Genomic DNA, 20,872 nt, shown 5'->3' on the forward strand with positions numbered 1-20,872 from the left:
ACATTTAAAGTTGTAGGGTGGCTTGGGGTGCACGGCGTAGTCAAGTTGTAGATCTGCTCTTGATGAGCCTTTTTTGTTTGCAAACAGAAATGCCTGCAAATGCCAAAGAGGACCGCCCTTGCCTTCAGAAGGTGCCTCAGATAACAGTGTCTTCGGGGACCTCCGGCACTTCCTCGCTACTGAAGACATCTGCTTCATTTGAGCAAGGCCCCTCAGGTCAGCTGTCCTTTGAACACTGCCCTAGCAGCAACGACAGTCATCTGGAAATCTTGTTAAATTCCCACAGCCCTCTGGGGCGGTCGAGTGAAATCACCCTACTGAAAGTGGGTGAAGAACCACACTTTGAAGGGGTGATGGAAGGATTTTCCAACAAAGCTACCGATGAACTGCTCACACCCCACGAGATCCTGCCCACTCCCCTGTCGCCCATGGAGACCCAGCTGTCTCCCTCTTCTGGAGAAGGAACTGGTTTGCACATGAGCTTCACAGAGTCTCCTTGGGAAACAATGGAATGGCTGGACCTCACTCCGCCTAGCTCAGCCAACGGTTTCGGTTCCCTCACCACCACTGGGCCCAGCATCTTCAACATTGATTTCTTAGATGTTAGTGATCTCAACTTGAACAGTACCATGGACCTGCATTTACAACAGTGGTGAACAGAATAAGCCTTATGTGTGGGGATGCAGTTAAACACAAACAGATTTCCATTAAAGAGACTCAGATACTTTATCAGAGAGCTCTGGTGACAGCCAGGGAGAAGAAACTGGAGTCAGTTTTCCCAGGACATTCCCCTCCCCTATTATAAATGAAATTGCCAGATAATCTCCCACACACCACAAAGCAAATCTCTGGCGCAGGAGTCTCCTCCTCAGCAAGCACAGCTAACTTTAGTAGCTTCCAAGAAAGACTCACTCTGCAGCAGAATTCTGTTTGGTATGCACATCCATTTCATCCCTAACATATCTATCATCCGGATCAGGTTCTGTTATATTGTCTCTTATTACCTACTGTGGAAAAAAATCTGGTTCACTTACAGCTTCCAACACACTGCATGGCAGCCACTGCCTTTCCTCCTGATTATATACATGAAGACTTTTTTTAAAAGTCAGCTCACGAAGAAGCCATTGTCATACCAGTAACCTCCAAGCCATCCTTTCACTAAACACTTCTCTCTCTCTGCCCTGTCTTACCAATTTTAAAGTCACTTGAAATAGAAGTAAAGCAATCTGACTTGTTTATGTGGTGGGCACTCAGCTTGGAAAGAACGCAGAGTAATATAAAAAGCAAGTACATAAATGAAGGATTTTTAATTGACTAGAAGTTTGGGGTGACTTCTATCAATTTTCTGTTTCAGGGTACATTCCTCCCTTCATAAGTACTTTGCTCATTTATTAATTAAATTAAAAATATAAACATATCTATAATTTGATATAGATAAAACTATTAAAACCAACCATATTCTTATATATGATATAAATATCTGTGAGTGTATCAGATCGTCGTGAATAAATTTACAACAAGCAATAAAGTAATCGTAACTTATAAAAATGGAAAGGATTACCAATTTAAATTCTGTTTCAAATTCTAAAAACATTTTGAAGGACTCGCATTCCTCCTCAAATCTCTTTGCATATACCAAATAATTTATTCAGTTTAATAAACAGGCAGTCTTGAATAAACTGATAATATTGAATAAAATGTTGCCCAGAGCCGATCTGAAAAAGTGACAGTTTAATCAGCATAACAAGTGAAGGTTGCAAATCTACGACTAAGTCTACGACGGTGGAAGAAACTGGGCAACTTACCCCTTGTAGCCTGAACCTATGGCCTTTGTCTGTCTTTAAATTAAGATATTGCACAGGGCAGACCCCAAAAAGGAGGCTGCCAGGTTTTCATCTAGGGCAAGGTCAGGCTAGCTGGTACAAGGCAGGACCATAGCAGGCCCAGCTACACAGCAACCATTTCCCAGCCCATGGGCTTCATAGCAAGCACCAGATACTCATTATGTTCCTAACCATCGCTTTCTTGAGGGCAGACAAGAATATTGCAATGTATCACTCAAATATGTCGCCTCATTAAAAGAAGATGCAAATGCTGCCAGCCTGGTAGGGTTCCTTTGTTCACATGTGGGTAGGCTTCACCCAGGTGATGACTCCACAGCTACATATAAAAAACAAAGTCTGGGTTATGAGCAAAGCACTATGTTGTGAGATATCTACCCTTTATTCGTTTTAACCATAGTTCTCTCTTTATACCACAAAGTGAGGGCCCAGCCCTCAGCCACAATTCCAAACTATACTCAGATCCACTTGAGCAACAGATCCTCACTACACTGCTGAATGTCCACAGTAACAACTGAATGTTATAATTTACCTATACAGTGGTACCTCTAGATACGAACAGGATCCGTTCCGCAGCCCCGTTTGCATCTAGAAGCAAACGTAACTAGTGACGGCACGTCTGCGCATGCACGTCGCTTTTTGCCGCTTCTGCGCATGATGTCATTTTGAGTGTCTGCGCAAGTGGCAAAACCTGGAAGTAACGCACTCCGTTACTTCCGGGTTGCCGCGGAGTGCAACTCGAATGCGCTCAACCCGAGGTATGACTGTAAATTATTATTAGTAATTTCCTTAATGCCCAGTGAGCTTACTGTTTGTTTTCTTGCACATACCTTCTTATCTTTCATTCTAGCAAGTTCAAAACCCTTTACATTCCCCTCAGTTTTACTTTTGCCAGTAGACCAAATGCTGAGTGGTTGGGCCTAGGAAGCAGATAGTTGACTGGGGGCTAAATCTTGAGTCTAGTTATGTGACAAAAGAAATGTAGAAGCAAAAGTCTAAACGGCACTTAAAATGTATCCTACTTGGCTCAAAGCTAGGTGGTAGTTTAAAACAAATTACACTACTGTATCTACAGTGATGGAAAGCGTATTTTAACTAAACCGGTCCCTATATGTCAGGATTTATTATTATTTTTAAAAAACAAAATAACTTCTGCTTCCTGTTGCAACCAAATCTGAAAATGGCAGCTGTTGTCAAAGGTGCATCATGCTTCAAAATACTAGTTAAGCAGGTGAATAAGCCTTTAAAATAATAGTCTGCTATGATGTTTATGGCCCTTGAGTGAAACTTTGCTTGAACTATACCGGTGCTGTAAATTAATACAGCTTAAGCAGGTGGTGAGACATATGTTGAAAGGGGAGGGCAGGTACTTATATAGGTACTTCCAAATTGGCAACTCTTAGTTGTGCACAATCATTACTCTCCAGAAAGTCTTCTCCACACAGAAAAACTTTCCACACTCAGAGTTGAGGATATAGTACTTGTTTTATGTGTAATCCACACCACTAGACATGACATAGGCATGAAAGTGGGAAAGGGACCATTCTGAACGAGCCAAATTAATTCTTTAATTTACAACAAACCACTTTTTAAAGTTCTATTATATGGTTTACTTTTATGGCTTCTTAAAAAAGACAGCACTTTTTAAATTAAGATAATGGTAAGAAAACAACAATTTTTAAAGCAATTTCAATTCTTAAAATTTGAGTTAAATTGTTTTTCATGTAAGTACAATTGTGTGATTATTTCAATTCTAATAGGCAAAAATGTTCTAGCACAAATAAAAAGATGCTTTGAAGTCATACTTACAAAATTGTGTAAATGGAAAAACTAATAAGGATGGTGTGCTGAAGTAGATGACTACCAACAGGTTCACCTGCCCAGTATGTCAGAGTGTACATAAAATCCACACAAAAAGGACAGAATAGTACTATAGTGATCTACAGCTATGGGGATCGTACTGTTGTTCTCTTTTAAAAATGGTATGAAGAGACAGAAGGAAAAACAGGATAATAATTTGATGACATCATGCTGATGTCCGACAGAAAGCGTGAAGCATTCAGCCATAAACACCTAGCATGGAAGCATGCAGCATCACAAAGCACATTCTACTACAGCAGAATGGCACCTCAGAACAGAAAGACAATAGCACTCAACTGAACCAAACAGATACCTTGCAATGCACACAATACCAGTGTGAAGAATCTCCTTACAAAATAAACCTCTACTGTCTCCTTCACATGGTGCTGCACCTCTTTCAAGACATCCTTTCCTTCAACACACCTATCTGTGATCTACGCTACACAAGCAGCAATCTCACTGATGTCATATTCAACCTTTTAATTGCCTAAGGCTTGTGAAAAGAAGCTCCCATTTACAGTATTGTGACACAGAACTAACTGCACAGGATGCTCAAGTCCACAATATCTTCGTGCCTTAGCCATTGCTTTTTTCTGGATTTCCTGCCCAGCCTCACCTGTAGTGCAGGGAGCAGAGTGAAAATCCCATGCAAGGTCTTCCAGAGAACGGCTATGAATCCACATCCAAAGAGGAGGAGCTTGTTCTTCTTGGCTAGCCGGGTACTTTGCAGTATTGGCCAATTCATCAGTGTTTTTATTTCTTCTGTAAACCTCTGTGCACTGCAATTCAGAAAGGTCGCACAGTATGGAAGGGCATGTGTAAGAAACAGTTTGTGGCTGCTTTGGACGGATCTGGCCATTTCCTGAAACTGTGTAAAAGTATTGCAAACCAAAGCTAACTACAAAACTATTTACCAAATGAGTGTATTTAATATTGTGTTACTGGAAGGAGTTGTTGGAAATCAAGACAGTACAAAAAGGACCACGTGCCCTCGTGTGTCTTCTTGGCTGAAGAACAGCCTGGACCGGGAGAGCTGTCTCTGCAGACCTCAATATGTGTAGAACTCCAGCCTCACTAGGGTGACTAAACTTCTGAGGTCAAGTAGGGGAAGAACGAACAACTGGTTTTAATATTGCTGCATGTTGTATAAAAAAATGTTAAGTTTTTTTTATAAAGTCACTATTTAAAGCATGAATTTTCTATTGTACAAATGTTCACACAGTGCACTGGTAGGATAGAACAATCCTTCACATGCTTGTTTTCTTTTACTTAATTTTAATATGCAAAAAGTTAGAAGTCATTCCATTGAGGCTTTTTAATAGCACTTGAATACAGACTAGTTTTAGGTGCTACACTGCCATGCGGTACAGGGCTTTTTATCCTTATTTAAAGGGATGCTGTCAACTATATATATATATTAAAAAACCACACTGTAAATAAACACAATGCCTTACCTCTGTGATCAGCACTGCCGTACTTAATTAAAAGACTCCCTGTGATGTCACACTGAGTGCTTGTTTTGCAGTTATTTTGTCATGTGCAAGCTTTAACAATAGTAGATATTCCAAGATTTCTTCAGTGCTCTATCCATAAAGCCTGGCCAGCCTGGACTAGTTTATCCCTCATTTCACCTTTGCAAGCCACTATGTGCAGAAAGTTAGACAGAAAGTCAGTAATTTGTTCAGTGAACTTCAAAGACAGGTCAAATCACAGCTTCTTGTCATTTAACTGCTAAAGGAGAAGTAAAAAATGCAATCTCCCCCTCTGGTCTACAAAATAAAACCTTAAAAAAAATGCCTCCCCCCACCCACCCCAAATGATAGAAATGGAAGAGGCTGGTAATGGTCTGGAGAACGTATGAGAATTTAGTTCAAAATGATTTCAATGAATTTATTGAAACCAGTAACATAAAAATACAAAACAGATGGAACAAGAAACGAAAGTCCCAAATGGCAGCTACCTTGTTGGACAGGGCTACTGATGAGAAAGATCTTTTGTGTTAAATTACAAATATAACATAAATCAGCAACGTGATGCTGTTGCCCAAAAGGCAAATTCAAATCTAGGATGCACAAGTGTTATACGCCATGCATGACCCAAGTAACTGGGTCATTCATGTGGTAATGTCAGGCCTCAAATACAGTAGTAGCTAAAGATGAAAAATATTATCCAATGATTTCTCCCTTACGCTGATAGAAAGCACTTTGATCCAGCAAAGGCTTCCAGTGGCAGAATGGGGTGAGAGGCAATTTTTGGCAATTCCTCCTTCCAACCTGAAGTCCCCCAAAACATACTCCATAGGGTTGGGGGAACCCTTCAGAACAGTGCGTGAGATGGCGTTGGAGACTGGGGGGAATAACAAAAAGCACACCCCTCCCCATTCTACTGATGGAAGCTCTGCTAGATTAAAAAGCTTGCAGTCAGCATGGGGGTACCACTGTGTAAAATGCATAGACAGCAAACAAAGTAATTGGTTCAGGGGAGTAAAAAAATTGTTTAAAGGTCAAACAATGGCCAGGATCAGCTGAGCCTCTTGTATTTCAGGGGCACCCCTTCAAAGTCCCACCATCCCTTTTGGTCCTTCTTGCAAACATCAATAAATAGGAAAACTTGGCCAAAGAAAGATGGCATTTTTAAATTTCATTTTTCATTTATTGATTTCCCCATCATCATGTCTGACCTTATAGCAAGATCATATTCAGATCCTTGATATATTACAACTGACCTGCAGGCGGGGGTGGGGGGGACCTATTACATTAACACTTTGATTCCATGTAGAGTATTTTAAATAGAAGAGGAAGTCAAACCAGGAGAGGATAAAATAGTTGGAAGCTCTTAGAAGCTATCATGTTGTCAAACTCCATTTTACTTACAGACAATAAGGCAATATCCCCTGCACATCAGCTTCTCAATAAACTTTACATTTTTTTCTATGGTACAAGAAAAAAATTAAACCAGAGCTCACAATGTACAGTTCTTACACTATTTTCACAGCTTCTGAACACTATACATCTTTATAAACATATACTGTAATATAAATGCTGCACCCTTAATATATCAATCTATGATTAATATGCTAGAACAGTCAGTTCCTCTCAGACATCCACTGAGCCTGAATAGGAGCTACCTCCATTTGCGGTTGACCAAATGGAAATGCGCTGCTAACATACGTGAGAATAGAATGCAAGATGAAAGGGGCTCTAATTACTATTCAATTTCCGGCAGGCACAAAGAGGAAAAGCCAGGAGATAGGCATATAGAGGTTGGGAACATCTGGATGAGGTCGAAAATCTTCCACCTGAGTGGATTACAATGAATAATTACTACATTAGAACAGTCCCAACCAGGGACTTTGCCTACCATTGGGCAAGTGAAACAGCCGCTCAGGTGGTGGGTGCTTACCTGGCAGTTTGGTCAGCTTCTGCACTTGTCATTTACCTCAGGCAGCAAAATGTCTTGGAATGGCCCTGGTCCCAACTGGTTCCCATTTCAATACATTATCTCTTATGGTGTTGACCAAGTTTTTGCCCCCAAATCCTATTAATCAGCTGGTATACTAGAGAAAATTAAGTTAACTGGTTATAGTAACAGGGTCTTGTTATCGCTGACCCACTCAATGGTAAAGCTTAATTCCCTTACAATTCTAGTATTACATGTTAAATAGTGACTGTTACTGAGATTACAAATAACTTTGGATTTTAAAAAACACCACTTCCTCCCCCTTGTGACTTAGAAGACAAGATCACACTGGATGCAGTTGAGATGACAATATAATTGTTTAAAGGGCTCCCCCACCCCACCCTCCGTCTGGCAATATAACCTCTGGGTTTCCTTTTTTCTGTCACATGCTTTTAAGAACTTAACATTCCAGTTCTCTTAGTTACCGTTGTGTTAGGAAATTCTTCTAATAAACAAATTCATCCACAAAATGAAAGCAAACATATTTAGCATCCTCTTTGTAATGATTTTGGAAGCCCAACTATCCAACTGATGGGGATGTGGGGAGCTTATTTGATCTGACGGTTAATATCAGAAATCCAAGTCATACCTGGAGCTCTGTGGGAAGTTTCTATGCAACTGGAAAACATGAGAATTTTGATGGAGATAAATTACAAATAATTATTAACAATGTAAAATAGCTCTTCACAACTGCGAACTGTCCCGTACCCTTTCAATGGTGAAAGTTTAGCCATGAGTTGGAAATCAGGGGTCACAAGCCAGTTAAATTCAACTGAGTAGTTTAATAATTCCTCAGGTAAAAGTCTTATCTCACCAGGTAACAATTTACAGGACACCTAGTTCTACTGAAGAAGTGGCTTGCTTGGAAAATGAAACAATACATTATTCTCCATGAGTTCAAACTCATACTCTCATGAGTTTAATTGTTAGCTCCTTTCAATGCAATGCAATGCATTTTTATTTTTATTTTTTGGTAAAGACATAGTCCATTTTACATGATCACTTCTTTCTCCCTCCGAAATATGAAGTTCTGCTGAGCCACAATTGTCTTCAAAACATATACTGTGACTGAAAAGCAACAGAATTTCAAATCAATTAATCTATTGCACTTTGTGAAGAAATATATATATATATATATTTATATATTATCCCCTCTTTGCCTTTGTTGACTTCAGAAGGTAAAAGTAGCTCATTTGGCTGCATAAAAGTTTCTTTCTCCCCAAGCAGTTTATGTTCAGAATCAGATAGGCCAATGCCTAACTTCCTTTCTTTTATATTATCTGTAACAATTGGAAGAGTCTGAGAGAATAAAATCATTCCAGTAGCTGCTGAGAAGTCTCTGAGTCTAGAAATTAACTTTAGGTGCTATCCAATCATGGTCAACAAATAAAATGTTACTTATTTCCACGTTTTATGAACATGTCCACAAAAAGAGCAAAGTAAGGTCTCTCTTTGACTGACACCAACACTGTGATCAGGTATTATTACATGGATGCACTTTATAAGTGACAATAATATACAGACAGAATGGAAGAAAAACACCAACATTATTGCACATGGTGTCTGGGCGAGCGTTAAAACACTGCAATACGGGGTGAAGATTCTGTACATCTTGCTTTTTCTCAGCATTTGCACTAGAGTTTTGATGTAGCAGCAGTATCAATCGACATACATTGGAGAGCTCGGAGTCGTTGGCATTTGATCCAGGATTTTACAAACATAGCACGCAACGTCCACTGTTCGCTCCTCATACATTAGGATGAAGGGATGTTTCTGGTAGAAGAGAAGGGAACAAAATATAGTCTCACTTTTGGAGCACAGAAGGTGCCTCCAGAAGACGTGTGAGCTCCCAAAGGTACTTCCATGCAACTTAACACTTCAGGTGTTATGAGTTGCTGCGCTGAGGTACCAGCTCACTAGATTCAGTAGAAGGGGTCCAAGCATCAACATGGGCATATACACACAGAGAAGGTAGGTGGGGTATAGTACATTCCTTTGCCTTACGTTTGGGAGGAAATGGATAACTGGTGAAGCAGACAAATCCCAAAATCAAATTTCAATTATACCAATTAAATATGCCATGCAATTGCCAAAAAACTTTAATTCTCTAGATACACAACACAACCCCTGAACAAACTAAATGTGGGCTTGCTTCATTGCTCACCACAGCAAAAGACAAAATAGCAAGCCCGGCCTCACTAAACAGGTAGAATGCTCATATCTCACAAAGTGGGAATAGCAATGGTGCTGCTACAGAATGCCTAATTATATCTGTTGGCAACCCAGTCAAATGGGTGGGGTATAGTTAATAATTATAATAATAATAATACCAAGCTTCAAAAGAGTTAAAGTCTTTAAAGTCCTTAAAGTCTTAGCCAGTTCTAGTCTCATGCATTCACATATCCCATCATACTCACCAGAAGCTCCTTATACTTTGGCCTTTTGGACTCGTCCTTTGTAAGGCTAAAAAGATCAGGAAGAGGATTAGGGTGACAGAACATTAGCAGAAAAACATATGAAATTAAGTGTTGGGCAGTTAAGACACTGCACACTGTCAGAGTCTGCAATTCTATCACACCTATATGTATGATGATGATCATTAATGGTCATTTAAGTCACCTCTCTGCCCAAAGGCTGTGGCTATAAAACCAACTCATACAGTGATAGTGACCTGCCTTCTCTTTCACTCAGGGCAACCAGTTAAATAAATAAATTAAAAAAAGAGGACAGGGCTTGTGCAAGCTGTATAGGAGTGGGAATTTCAGCAGATGAGCCATGCAAGACAAGATGCACTATTGAAATTCCTCTTTCTACCAAACTATGCAGGAGCCCTGGACACCATATTTTCAATTCTGTATTGCCTATTAAGCTCAGAGTATATTGAATGTATTGAGAATCCCAGGACTGTCCTTGGTCTGCAGGTAACCAAGAAAATGCTGCAATATAACCAGAAGCACTCTGAAGTCTGCAACCTATCGGTACATCTCTCACTCCATTGTTTTAAAATTCTGAATGCAGGAAGTACACAGCCTTTCAACAACTTCCTGGCATCAGGGAAGTTTCCTTTTACTTCTTTCTCAAGACCTGTGCAGTATGAAATTAACCCTTCATAAACAAACATAGGCCGGGGGGGGGGGGGGGGAGTCTAAAAAAGATCCTTCTTGCACTACCATAACCTGCCAATAATGAATATAGAGAGCTCAGCAGAGAGGAAAATGCCACAGTTGCTTTTCAAGGGCCTGGTATACTTAACACAAAACCTGCTCCCCACCTTTCTAAGGAGGAAAGCACATCACTGAATTAAAGACAGTCTTGTCCTGTCCATCTGCCTCTAAGAAATCAGCTCAAGAGGCTAACTAACTGCATTTTAAAAACACTGCAGAAAAATGTCAAACCAACAGGTGGCAGCACATCAACACTGTAGTGAATTTGAAGCGACTGTCTTGCTTTAATCAGTTTGTAAAACGTACATTGATCATTCTCCTTTAAATACCACACCTCTGCTTTCTCTTTTGTGTGATTACAGCCTCAAAGGCAATTGTTTCATCTTAAAGGTATCTTTAACTATTGTCTTGCATGGCTCCAAATCACCACTGATGTTTGCCTCATTGCAGCACAATTATTACATTGTCCTGTATATATACTAAAGGATGTTAAGTTGCTCACATAACGCTTCCTGAGCCCATTCTGGTGTGCTAAATGTAACGAGAGCAACCGACTCATATCCACTTTGTTTTATCCACAGGACAATGTAATAATTGTGCTGCAATGAGGCAAACACAACTTATCAACATTCATTTAAAATATCACAGCTACAAACCTGCAGGTAGGCAAACTCCCAGGAGCAGGCACTACAAAGATATATTCTGCAATTTACAGTGTGCACTCTATTTGATGCAATCGCTGTTCCCTCTATCATATATCGAGGAGGCAACAACAAACGGATCTCCAAGATGTAATTAGGGGCTACAAAAGGTCTTGCTACAGACACAGCCTGAGGAAAGGCCTCCCCACCACCCCGGTGCTATTTGTCAAATGTGAGAAGTCAGTAAGGAAGATCTGCGTTGCCTTCACGTTGAGTGGCAACTCAACCAGGGAAGGACATGTCTAAATCTCTCCAAGCCACCACTTCCATCACACATGCAGGAAATGTGGCATTAATTTGAGGCTTGCAAGTGGCTCTTCATACTGCAGCTTTCTCCACCCAAACCACTTTCATCCTCAGTGGAGGAAAAATGCACCATTACCAGCAACAGGAATGCTCTTGGATGTTGCTGCCACATGCAAGTTGCTGAGGGACAGAGTTGGAAGCCTGAGCCAGAACCACTTACTAATGCCCTGAAGAGCCCCAGAGCGAGGCATACTCACCACAAGTTGACAAAGTTGATAAAACTTTGGGAGAACTCCCGTTCCTCTGAGTTACTCAGCTGCGGTGGGTCTCCTTTGACTACTTGTGTCAGCTGATCAAAAACACTATTCCATTTGGGATAGGGGAACCGTCCTGTGGCCAGTTCATACTACACCGAAAGAAAAAGCAACAGCATGGGATAGATTAGCCATTGTGAAGCTCATGGGGCCAGGAGGGTGGGAGCGAGGATTCTCCAAACAAGCCCCAACAGCAGAAGCTCTGTGCAAGGTTTCCAACTCCTAACGATTTAACAATAGCAACCCCCCAAATTAGCCCGCTGAAATCAAGAAAGCTTGGGGGAAAGTAGGAGATGGCTTGTGCCTGAGAAATAATAGTTCCGGTACTCAAAAGAGATTCCTAGACATAGTAGTAACTTAAAAGAACTCAACCCTCTGCATCCTAATCCCCCCTGCTCCCCACAAACATTCTTTTTTCCTTGTCTTTGCAACTGGATGTATTCACACTTTGCCATTTGTGAAAAGCCCACAAGTCTGCTTTCCACAGATGGGGGAGAAATTCTGTCTTGCTGCTGTAGAAGAGCTGCAATGCTTTCCATTTCTTTTGTTAAAAAGAAGAAGAATCATACGAGGTGTGCAGACAATTGCTGGGGAAGCAAGAGTGGGCAACTTACCAGCTGCTTCAATTAAATTTAAAATGTTCACAAAACAGCAGGCAAGCACTTGACCTCTAAAACACATGAAATAATAGTGTGTGTGTGTGTGTGTGTGTGTGTGTGTGTGTGTGTGTTCTGCATTAACCCAAGCCCCTATTTTGCATTTGTCTTCGGTTGACGGACCTCAAGCTTCCCATAAAAAAAGCAGAGGAAACAATGTCTACCCATTCCTCCTAAACATACTACAGTCATACCTCGGGTTACAGAAGCTTTGGGTTATGCACCGCACCAAAACCGGAAGTACCGGAACAAATTACTTCTGGGTTTCAGTGCTTGCGCATGCGCAGAAGCACTAAATCGCTTTGCACATGTGCAGAAGCGCTGAATTGCAACTTGCATGTGTGCAGATGCGGCGCTGTGGGTTGCGAACGTGCTTCCCGCATGGATCACGTTCGCAACCTGAGCATCCACTGTACATGCTAGGGCAGGGCCCAGAGGCATTCCAGGGAAATGAAGGAGGTGGTAGCTGGAGTTCCTGGTTTCCCCCTTTGATACCATTGCCACCTGTCCCCACCCCTAGTCAGCTCCACTTTGGAGGTGGCTACTAGGCTAATGCTAAGGGTGTATGTGCCCAGAGAGGGTACTATGCCCAGCCCCTTCGAATCTGGAACTGTCTCTGATTAGACCGAACCCTTGGTTTCTACCTTTCTGCTTCAATACACTCTTCTCCACTCCTACTAAGTTTGCTTTCTTCAGTGGTCCAAACCTAGGAAGGCTGGGCTTACATTGGCTCTAAAGGGGCATCAAGGAACAGATTTCCTGGCTTAAAGCATGGATCTTTTGAGGTTTAGCATGCATTGCTGCCCCCTAGTAACAGAGTAAAGTCACTGCTGATAAAAAGTAGCCACGGAAGCCAAACTGCATAGCAGAGGAAAGCTGAGACAGGTCTGTTATTCAGGGAGGCAATGCAGGCCCTATCGCAGCGTACATGTTCACAAGAGTAATGCCAGTTTAGCTTTTACTTCTCCTAAAGCTGCTTCACAAGCTGCTTTAGGGTTTTATCTCCAGCAGCATGCAAAGCCCTTAGCATTTCTCACTTACCAATGTAATCCCTAAGCTCCAGACATCAGAGCGGACATCATATCCTTGCCTGGATGCACTGGGGTCTATCCTCTCTGGCTGAAATTAGAGGAAGAATATCAGTTATATAAGAAAAAGACAAGAATTTACTGAATTGGGCTATGGAGAAGGATTCATTTAACACCAACTGTCCCTTCCATGATCCTAATCCTAATGCAAGGCTGCATGTACTCTATTTAAAGCAAATCAGAATCCTGCAACATGGTATGAATTATGCAAATGAAGCAAACATTAGGGGATATTTAAGTGATTCCTTTTTTACCCACCCCAAAACTGCAAAGACTGGCCTTGAGGGGAAATCACTGCAGCTATCCTTCTGAAATTTTTGATTTCTCACTAGTGAAGGGGTAGGAAGGAATTGGACTTGGATAAACACTGAGCCAAATTAGGCAACCCCTTAAGCATCTTTGACTGAGGCGGACTGTTTTCCAAAGTACTGAATCTGGAGTCTGAACTGAAAGCCCTTAATATGAGTCTTCTCGGGATAATTAGATCCCATGGTTCCCGCTTAGAAGCCCTGGACAATTATTATATACAAGTTTCATCACGGTGAAGTATTAAACGTATTTCAATGTTACAGGTTCCTAAAGTCTAGATATTATTCTATATAAAATTACCCTCTTATTTTATTTGTGAATTTTATGATGTTGTATTGTTATGATTGTACTGAACCATTCAATCTTTTGCAGCACTTTTGTCCAGTCTGGTTCTGCTTGGCAAAACCATCTGCTATTAATGTCACAACTCAAGTGTATTGGTCTCACTTGGCTGGTGCCAGTATTTCTGAAAGAATATGCTTTGTTTCCCTGTTATCTGTGGCTTTGAATCTGGCATCACTTCTCCTTAAAAAAACTAACACAAATGGCAAAAGAATCTGTATTTTTGGAAATCTTGTGTAACCATCTGTCTGTTATTTAAATGGCAATAGGGGGCATCCCTCTTAGACTAGTCAATTATTCTGCCACATTTGGGAACTAAAGCTGTATTTTATTGATTCATGCTACCACAAGACACCAATATCCTCATCAGAATGTTACTAAGCAATTCTCAGACTTAATTTCCTCAAAAGGTATTTCACTGAACTGCATGTTCCCCGTTTCCCTGCACCTTTGTATGGTAACCATCATGGCCCAAAATGTCCTCACTCTATTCCCGAGCCTCTTCTTCCCAGGAAAAGCTCTGATAGGAGCCACAGGGTTTTACTAGCTCATTATAGATTCCTCCTACAAATGACCATCTAAATGCAAACACATAGAAAATGGATGCTTCCAATACCTTCGCCAGTAGAGGGACCAGGTTACTAAAGCATGAAAGAGATTTGATTACTGCAAGAAAAGCTGTTCAGCACTACCTTGGGTGTGCAGTGATGTAATGTACTAATGTACTAAGATTAAGCTGGAGAAGCCTCACATCAAGCTAACTTCATCTAAGTTTTAGCTTGTGAAGCTGAAGCATGATTTCAACCTCAGCCATTCATGTACAAAATATTTAGCTTCTGCCTATACAACAAAGGGAGTAAAAGAAAGGATTCCATTTCTATTTGCACCTCACCCCCATCACATATAAGTTTTCAAATCCCACTTACTGCCATGTAGGGCCGGCAGCCAGCATCTCTGGTTTTGGCAATGGAGTCTACAAGTTGTCCACTAATGCCGAAATCACAGAGTTTAATATTTCCGTTTCTGTCCAGAAGAATATTGGAAGGTTTAATATCTGCAACAGATGTGGGCAAACAGAAACATATTTAAGCAGATAAGCTGCAACCAAAGCACTTCAGTTTCCAACTGCTGAAAGTTACATAGTGTTAGACACAAAGTAACGAGTAAAGACAGCAACCGCAACTGCATGTCCCAGGAAGCTAGAGTCACTCCCCCTCTGGAATTAACAGGAGAAATAAATCAAGAACCTGGATTCGAGCTTGCTTCCCATGATAGCCGAACTCAGGATCTCGGTTTGTTGCTTCCTTACAAACCAGGATCACTAGCCAGCCTTAAACCATTGTTTGTTGTTGACTTACAAATCCTGGCTTGTTAGGGAGTAACAAACTAGGCACCTCAGCCAGCCAAGCAACCAATGGCAGCAGCTTTGGTGTGTGTGAGACTTAAATGGGAGAAACCCCCTCCCATAGCACTGTGACCCTATTCTCCACACAGAAACTTGTGACTTAAAAACACCCAACGAGTGTTGTCAATTGGCTCTGTCCTAATGTCAGCCTCCAACTGGTAGCCCAAGAAAACCAAAACTCACATGGACATAGTGAAACATAAAATGATCAAGTGGAATACCCCCAAAAGTCGGGTCATAAATTTATTTTGCATAATCTACAGGCATGCTCAGGAAGAACGGCGTGTGACAGACATACCACACAGTAAGAAAGGCAAATCCAAAAAAGCCTACCTCTGTGAATGATTTTCAAGTTTTCTTTTAAGTGGTTTAGTGCTTTCACAGTCTAGGAGAGAAGGAGAAATTTTACTGGGAACAAAAATATAATAAATTACACAATTCAAAGCCAAACAATTTAAAGATGCATCTCAGACAGCTTATAAGGCAGAAATGCAGACGCGAATAGCTATACCATGTTACAGTGTAGTTAATGCAAACAAAATGTGATAGAAATGGTTGTGTAAGACCGTGGTTTGTTTCCCGCTTGTGCTAGCAGGGACCATGGGTGGTGCTGGGGCATGGGCTAGGGGCAGTGCACTCCCCAACCAAGGAGCTCACCCCCACTCTTGCCTCCCCGTTGCTGGACTCCTGTCATTGGCATATACTGCTATTTTTCTTTCAGAGATCTTAGCATGTGGGACACAACCCACCCACCTAGAAGTATATTTTGTGCTTTCTGTGCCCCTCCACCACCACAAGAAAAAAAAATTCTGAAGCCGCCCTGGCAGAGACTGAGCAGTAAACCATTAGGGATGGTTCACAGCAACAAGCCTAAATAAGCCAGATCATCTCCCGCCTAGATCCTGGATTTGAAAATCAAAGCAGAAGTGTGCACACACAAAAAAGGCAGCAGTGAGAATATAAAGAATACTTACAGCTAAAGTGATTTTGCCTAGAATTTCTTCTGGAATAACGTCATCTAATACACTATATACATATTTGTAAAATTTATCAAACGAGGTAGACATGAGCTCCATACAGATCCAACAGTCACCCTAAAAATAAAAAAAGCAGTAAGCAAGACATGTTTTATTATTGCTAATCTGAAATACACATATGGGGTGGTCAACGTGCAACTCTTGCTAAGCTGTGATGGAAAGGGAAGCATAAAAAAGAAGGTCCTTGGACATACAAACCAACACCGATGCAAACCTTTGCCTTACTAAGAGAGACAAAGCAGAACATATATATTTCTGTGAACAAACTTCAAGTTGGTCTGCCTCACAAAATATTCTGCTTCCTCTTTTGTCAAATTACAATTGGTCTAATCAATTACTGTATATACTCGAGTATAAGCTGACCCGAATATAAGCCGAGGCACCTAATTTTACCACAAAAAACTGGGGAAACTTTTTGACTCGAGTATAAGCCAATTCACCACACCACAAACCTCCTGGTGGGCCGGAGAGCGTGTGCACAGAGGGGGCACCTTTCCCCCCCCAGCCCCTCCCGTCTCTCTGCCTACCTAGGGTGCTGCCAAGAGGCAGAGGTTGGTGGTGGCAGCGTCGGAGGAAGAACGAGCAGCCCAAAAGGGCTGTTTTTGGGCTGCTCTTTCCTTCTCCTCTGCCGACAACAACAGCCTCTGCCGCTCGCAAGGGCAGGCACAGGAGCCACGCTTGGCAGAGCAGCGGCGGCGCGAGTGGCGGCAGCAAACAGCTTGCTCCGACGAGGGGCTGCTGGAAATGCGCTTGGTGGCATTAAAAATGTGCTGAAAAAGTCGGCTTATACACGAGTATATATGGTAGTTAGGTGGCATGTGACATTCGAATACAACAGCAGTTGTCCACCCCAAAATACAATGGCATTGCATTCCTCGTGACCCCTGGAGTAGTCAGATGCTTACCAGGCTTCTCAATATCTTGGGCCAGCTATTATATCTCAGTTTAACCTACCTGGCAGGGTTGTTGTGATAAAAATGGGAGAGAACCATGTACACCATCCCAACCTCCTTAAGAGGAGGAATGTGATAAAAGTGAAATGTAATAAAAGGTAGAAAGCTTGAAAGACACAAGTGTATAACACATGATTATAATGAGAAGCACTGAAATGAAATAGGCATTTTAGAGATAAAGCAGTGCTAAGGTTTTCTTTACATGCATCTTCCCCACCAAACTAGTTTACCCTTACAAATTGTCTACCGCCTGCCCTTCAGTTAATGTGCTTCATTACCCATTAAAACGTCATAAAACGTATTAACTAAATCTGTTACAAACTAAGCAGATTTTGAGTGCCCACCTCTCTGAAGAGTGCTCCATAAAACTGAACAATATATGGGCAATCACTACTTCGCATAACTACATCCAAATCCATTAAAAGCTGTTTCTGTTCCTTTTCATCCACTGTCGAACGAATTCTCTGAAAGAATAAGAAAGGAAGAGATATCATAATTAAAGGAAACAGAACTAGCTGTGTTTGCATGTCACATTAATATCTTATTATGGGCTCACCCATGTGAATCATGTGCTGCTCAAAAGTGCCCACTTCACTCCTTCCACTCTCCAAGCCAAACTGGGAGCAACCAACCACAACCCATGGGCTTTGACATGTCATTTGAACCATTCTAATCAGCTCAGGTGAATGAACTTTAAATACTTAATTATTAAAACATTTCAAGTGGGTTAGAAGGGGGACGTAATTGTGTATTTTTAAGAAAAATAAATAACCTCTAACCTGTAAGGAAGGTTAGGATGAAGAATAGCAACTAGCTCAAGGACAACCAAAGAGTTACATGCCTGAGTAAGGATTCAAACCTGATCTCCAAGGTACTAGTCTAGAAGTCTAACCACCACACCTTGTCCAGTAGTTTAGGATGATGGGAAGACGGCAAGTTGGGGAAGGCTGACTTATGCTATCATTATCATGCAACAATCCATATTTGAGGATGAGTATTCCCTTTTATTAGGCAGTTTTTTATTCAGTTCAGGACTCAATTCATGGGACACATTCTAGCCTAACAAAAACATTTGAGTTGGCCGCAGTACAAGGCTGGCCACAGGTGTGGCTTGGAGAGGAAGCATGGCCTAGAAAGATTACTAAGGACCATATTTGGTCCCTTGGCCTAAGGTCCCCCACCCCCTCCATAAAGAATATGACACGTTGGTAGCCCATCTGTGACTAAGGGCCAAACTGCATGGCACATTAAAAGTGTTTTTAGGCACTGTGTCATGTCTCTCCTTTTAGAAAAGTTAACTGCAGTGGATCCTAATCCTAATCCAGATTTTGATCCTTTACCCATTGCTATTTTCTAGGCAACCTCCTCCAGCACTACCCACAATTTGCTATCACCTTCTGGGGCAAAAAAGCTTCTGTATAGGATGATTTTCCAGGGAAAGCAGTGCAGGGCTAAACAGCTAACCTCTCTTCCAGCCCCAATCCAAAATCAGCATGAACACCCACACCCCTGTTCTTCTAAAGAAAAAAGATAAGGCCAATTCTAAGCACACAATAAAAAATGCTTTGAACATTAGCACGTAATATGGCCCCAAGAAGACACTTTACAAAAATACCCCCAGTTATAGAATAACAATATGGATCTCTATATGCTAACTGTTAAGAGTAACAAAAATACCATACCCTCCCCCACCAAACAAATGCTGATCAAAGCCACTTGAGAAAGTTATAATAGCAGGCATGGGACGGTTCTGCTTTGTTCTGGAGACACTATACAATTCTTCTGGGCACAATTATTCTACAGCTGTAAAGCCATTACACATTCCAGAGTACAAATAGTAAGCAGCTCAACTGTTTGCCTAGGAAGTGATGGGCAGAACAGAATGATCCAAGTAAAGAACTGCCTGTTACACAGAAGATGAAATGGGAACTCTAAAACACAACTGCAAATATAACACATTCCATCTGTTTTTCCTTTTTCCAGTGTTTCTTAACTCTCTGGGCAATACCTAAACTACATATAGGCCAATGCCCTCTAACCTTCACAATTCCCTTCGGCTTGGAACTATTCCTAGCCTTTGTATATAGTGGTACCTCGGGTTAAGTACTTAATTCATTCTGGAGGTCGTTCTTAACCTGAAACTGTTCTTACCGTGAAGCACCACTTTAGCTAATGGGGCCTCCTGCTGCCGCCGCGCTGCCAAAGCCCGATTTCTGTTCTTGTCCTGTAGCAAAGTTCTTAACCTGAAGCACTATTTCTGGGTTAGTGGAGTGTGTAACCTGAAGCGTATGTAACCTGAAGCGTATGTAACCTGAGGTACCACTGTACAATACATTATCCAATCTTTGTATTCCCAAGGAATCGCATGACCAAATATGCAAAGCACTTGCCATTGTGCTCTCCTTGATTTCAAGATCCCTGCAAAAATGCAGTTTATCTCCTGAGTTTTCTGACCTTGCTCCCATTTTCTTCTCCAGAATTCCTTTCCAATATTTCTTTACCATGTTTCTCTTTCTTCAATGGCCTCACCTTCCTGTTTTCTGTAGAATTCTGTCTATAGAATTTTAGAATTCTTTCTTTTCTTTTACTTTTATTTTCCTGGCCATCTATATAGAATCTTTTTCCAGCATTATTTTACCATAAAACAGCCACCTATTATCAAGACTTTCCACAGAAAACACAAGCTGAGCACAAATCAAGGTAGAGTGATCTTGGGAAGATCAAACTGGTTCCAGTGATTGTGGGAACCTCCAGAAAAGCGTACCTGGGGGCAGGGAGGAGATTGTCCTGTAAGGTAGGCTAAGAGAATCATCATAATAGTGCAATGCTAAATTCCTCCCATAATTTATGATGATTTAGTATTTATTACTGAATACATGGGAATGTATAATAGCAAAGTTTGAATATGGCAATTGTGTCTATCATACAGATAAATGTATGACAGTTGCTGAGGTCAACGTGAAAGTTATGTGAATCCTTAAATGCTCAAGGACCCACTAAAGATGTATCAGGGAGATGCAATGTGATGTGTCTCTCATGTAGCCTGTCCATTGTGTTTACAAATGTCCACCTCTGCATTCATACTTTGTGTGCTCTACTGCAGCATACACAAGTGAAACCTGGCTAACAAGCAAAGTGTGAAGCAGTCCACACTGGACGCAACTCCTTGTTGGTACTGACCTATTTATTTGGTAGCAAACCTTAATTTGTTGCTATGCAAAACCCAAATATTGACCCTCAACAGGACTCAGCAGAGGCATGGCTATACAGAAAAGAATATGGCATGTGCCACCCTACAAATTCAGGGGGAGAAGGGAACAAGACACAATGGATTCCTTGTAGGCCAGAATTCACTTATGTACAGATGCTGGAAAAAGCAGGGCGAAGAACATTTAATATTCCATAAAGCATACTGGTCACGCCCTCTTCTACTCCTATTATACTTGATGACTAGTGGCCTACATTATGAAACATGCCAGTATATTTGCTGATAACTG

General features: G+C 41.3%; 2 protein-coding genes across 21 annotated transcripts in view; one reads left to right on the forward strand and one right to left on the reverse strand.

The window, feature by feature from the left end:
* Nucleotides 1-1,095, forward strand: part of MYOCD (myocardin) — a 215,121-nt gene extending 214,026 nt beyond the window's left edge. For all 8 annotated transcript variants that reach the window (XM_083597693.1, XM_083597698.1, XM_083597695.1 and 5 more), the window contains one exon: nt 88-1,095. In XM_083597693.1, the coding sequence (XP_083453819.1) occupies nt 88-656 (569 nt within the window). In that variant the 3' untranslated portion in view covers nt 657-1,095. The remainder of the gene's footprint in view (nt 1-87) is intronic.
* A 5,233-nt stretch (nt 1,096-6,328) lies between these two features.
* The window catches only part of MAP2K4 (mitogen-activated protein kinase kinase 4), a 47,207-nt gene continuing 32,663 nt past the window's right edge, over nt 6,329-20,872 (reverse strand). For all 13 annotated transcript variants that reach the window (XM_083597744.1, XM_083597746.1, XM_083597743.1 and 10 more), the window contains 8 exons: nt 17,720-17,839; nt 16,360-16,479; nt 15,719-15,770; nt 14,907-15,034; nt 13,283-13,360; nt 11,529-11,677; nt 9,578-9,623; nt 6,329-8,933 (listed from right to left, as the gene is read on the reverse strand). In XM_083597744.1, the coding sequence (XP_083453870.1) occupies nt 8,820-8,933; nt 9,578-9,623; nt 11,529-11,677; nt 13,283-13,360; nt 14,907-15,034; nt 15,719-15,770; nt 16,360-16,479; nt 17,720-17,839 (807 nt within the window). In that variant the 3' untranslated portion in view covers nt 6,329-8,819. The remainder of the gene's footprint in view (nt 8,934-9,577; nt 9,624-11,528; nt 11,678-13,282; nt 13,361-14,906; nt 15,035-15,718; nt 15,771-16,359; nt 16,480-17,719; nt 17,840-20,872) is intronic.

This window comes from Podarcis filfolensis (assembly GCF_964270895.1).
Source record: "Podarcis filfolensis genome assembly, chromosome: 2".
In the NCBI taxonomy this organism is placed as follows: domain Eukaryota; kingdom Metazoa; phylum Chordata; class Lepidosauria; order Squamata; family Lacertidae; genus Podarcis; species Podarcis filfolensis.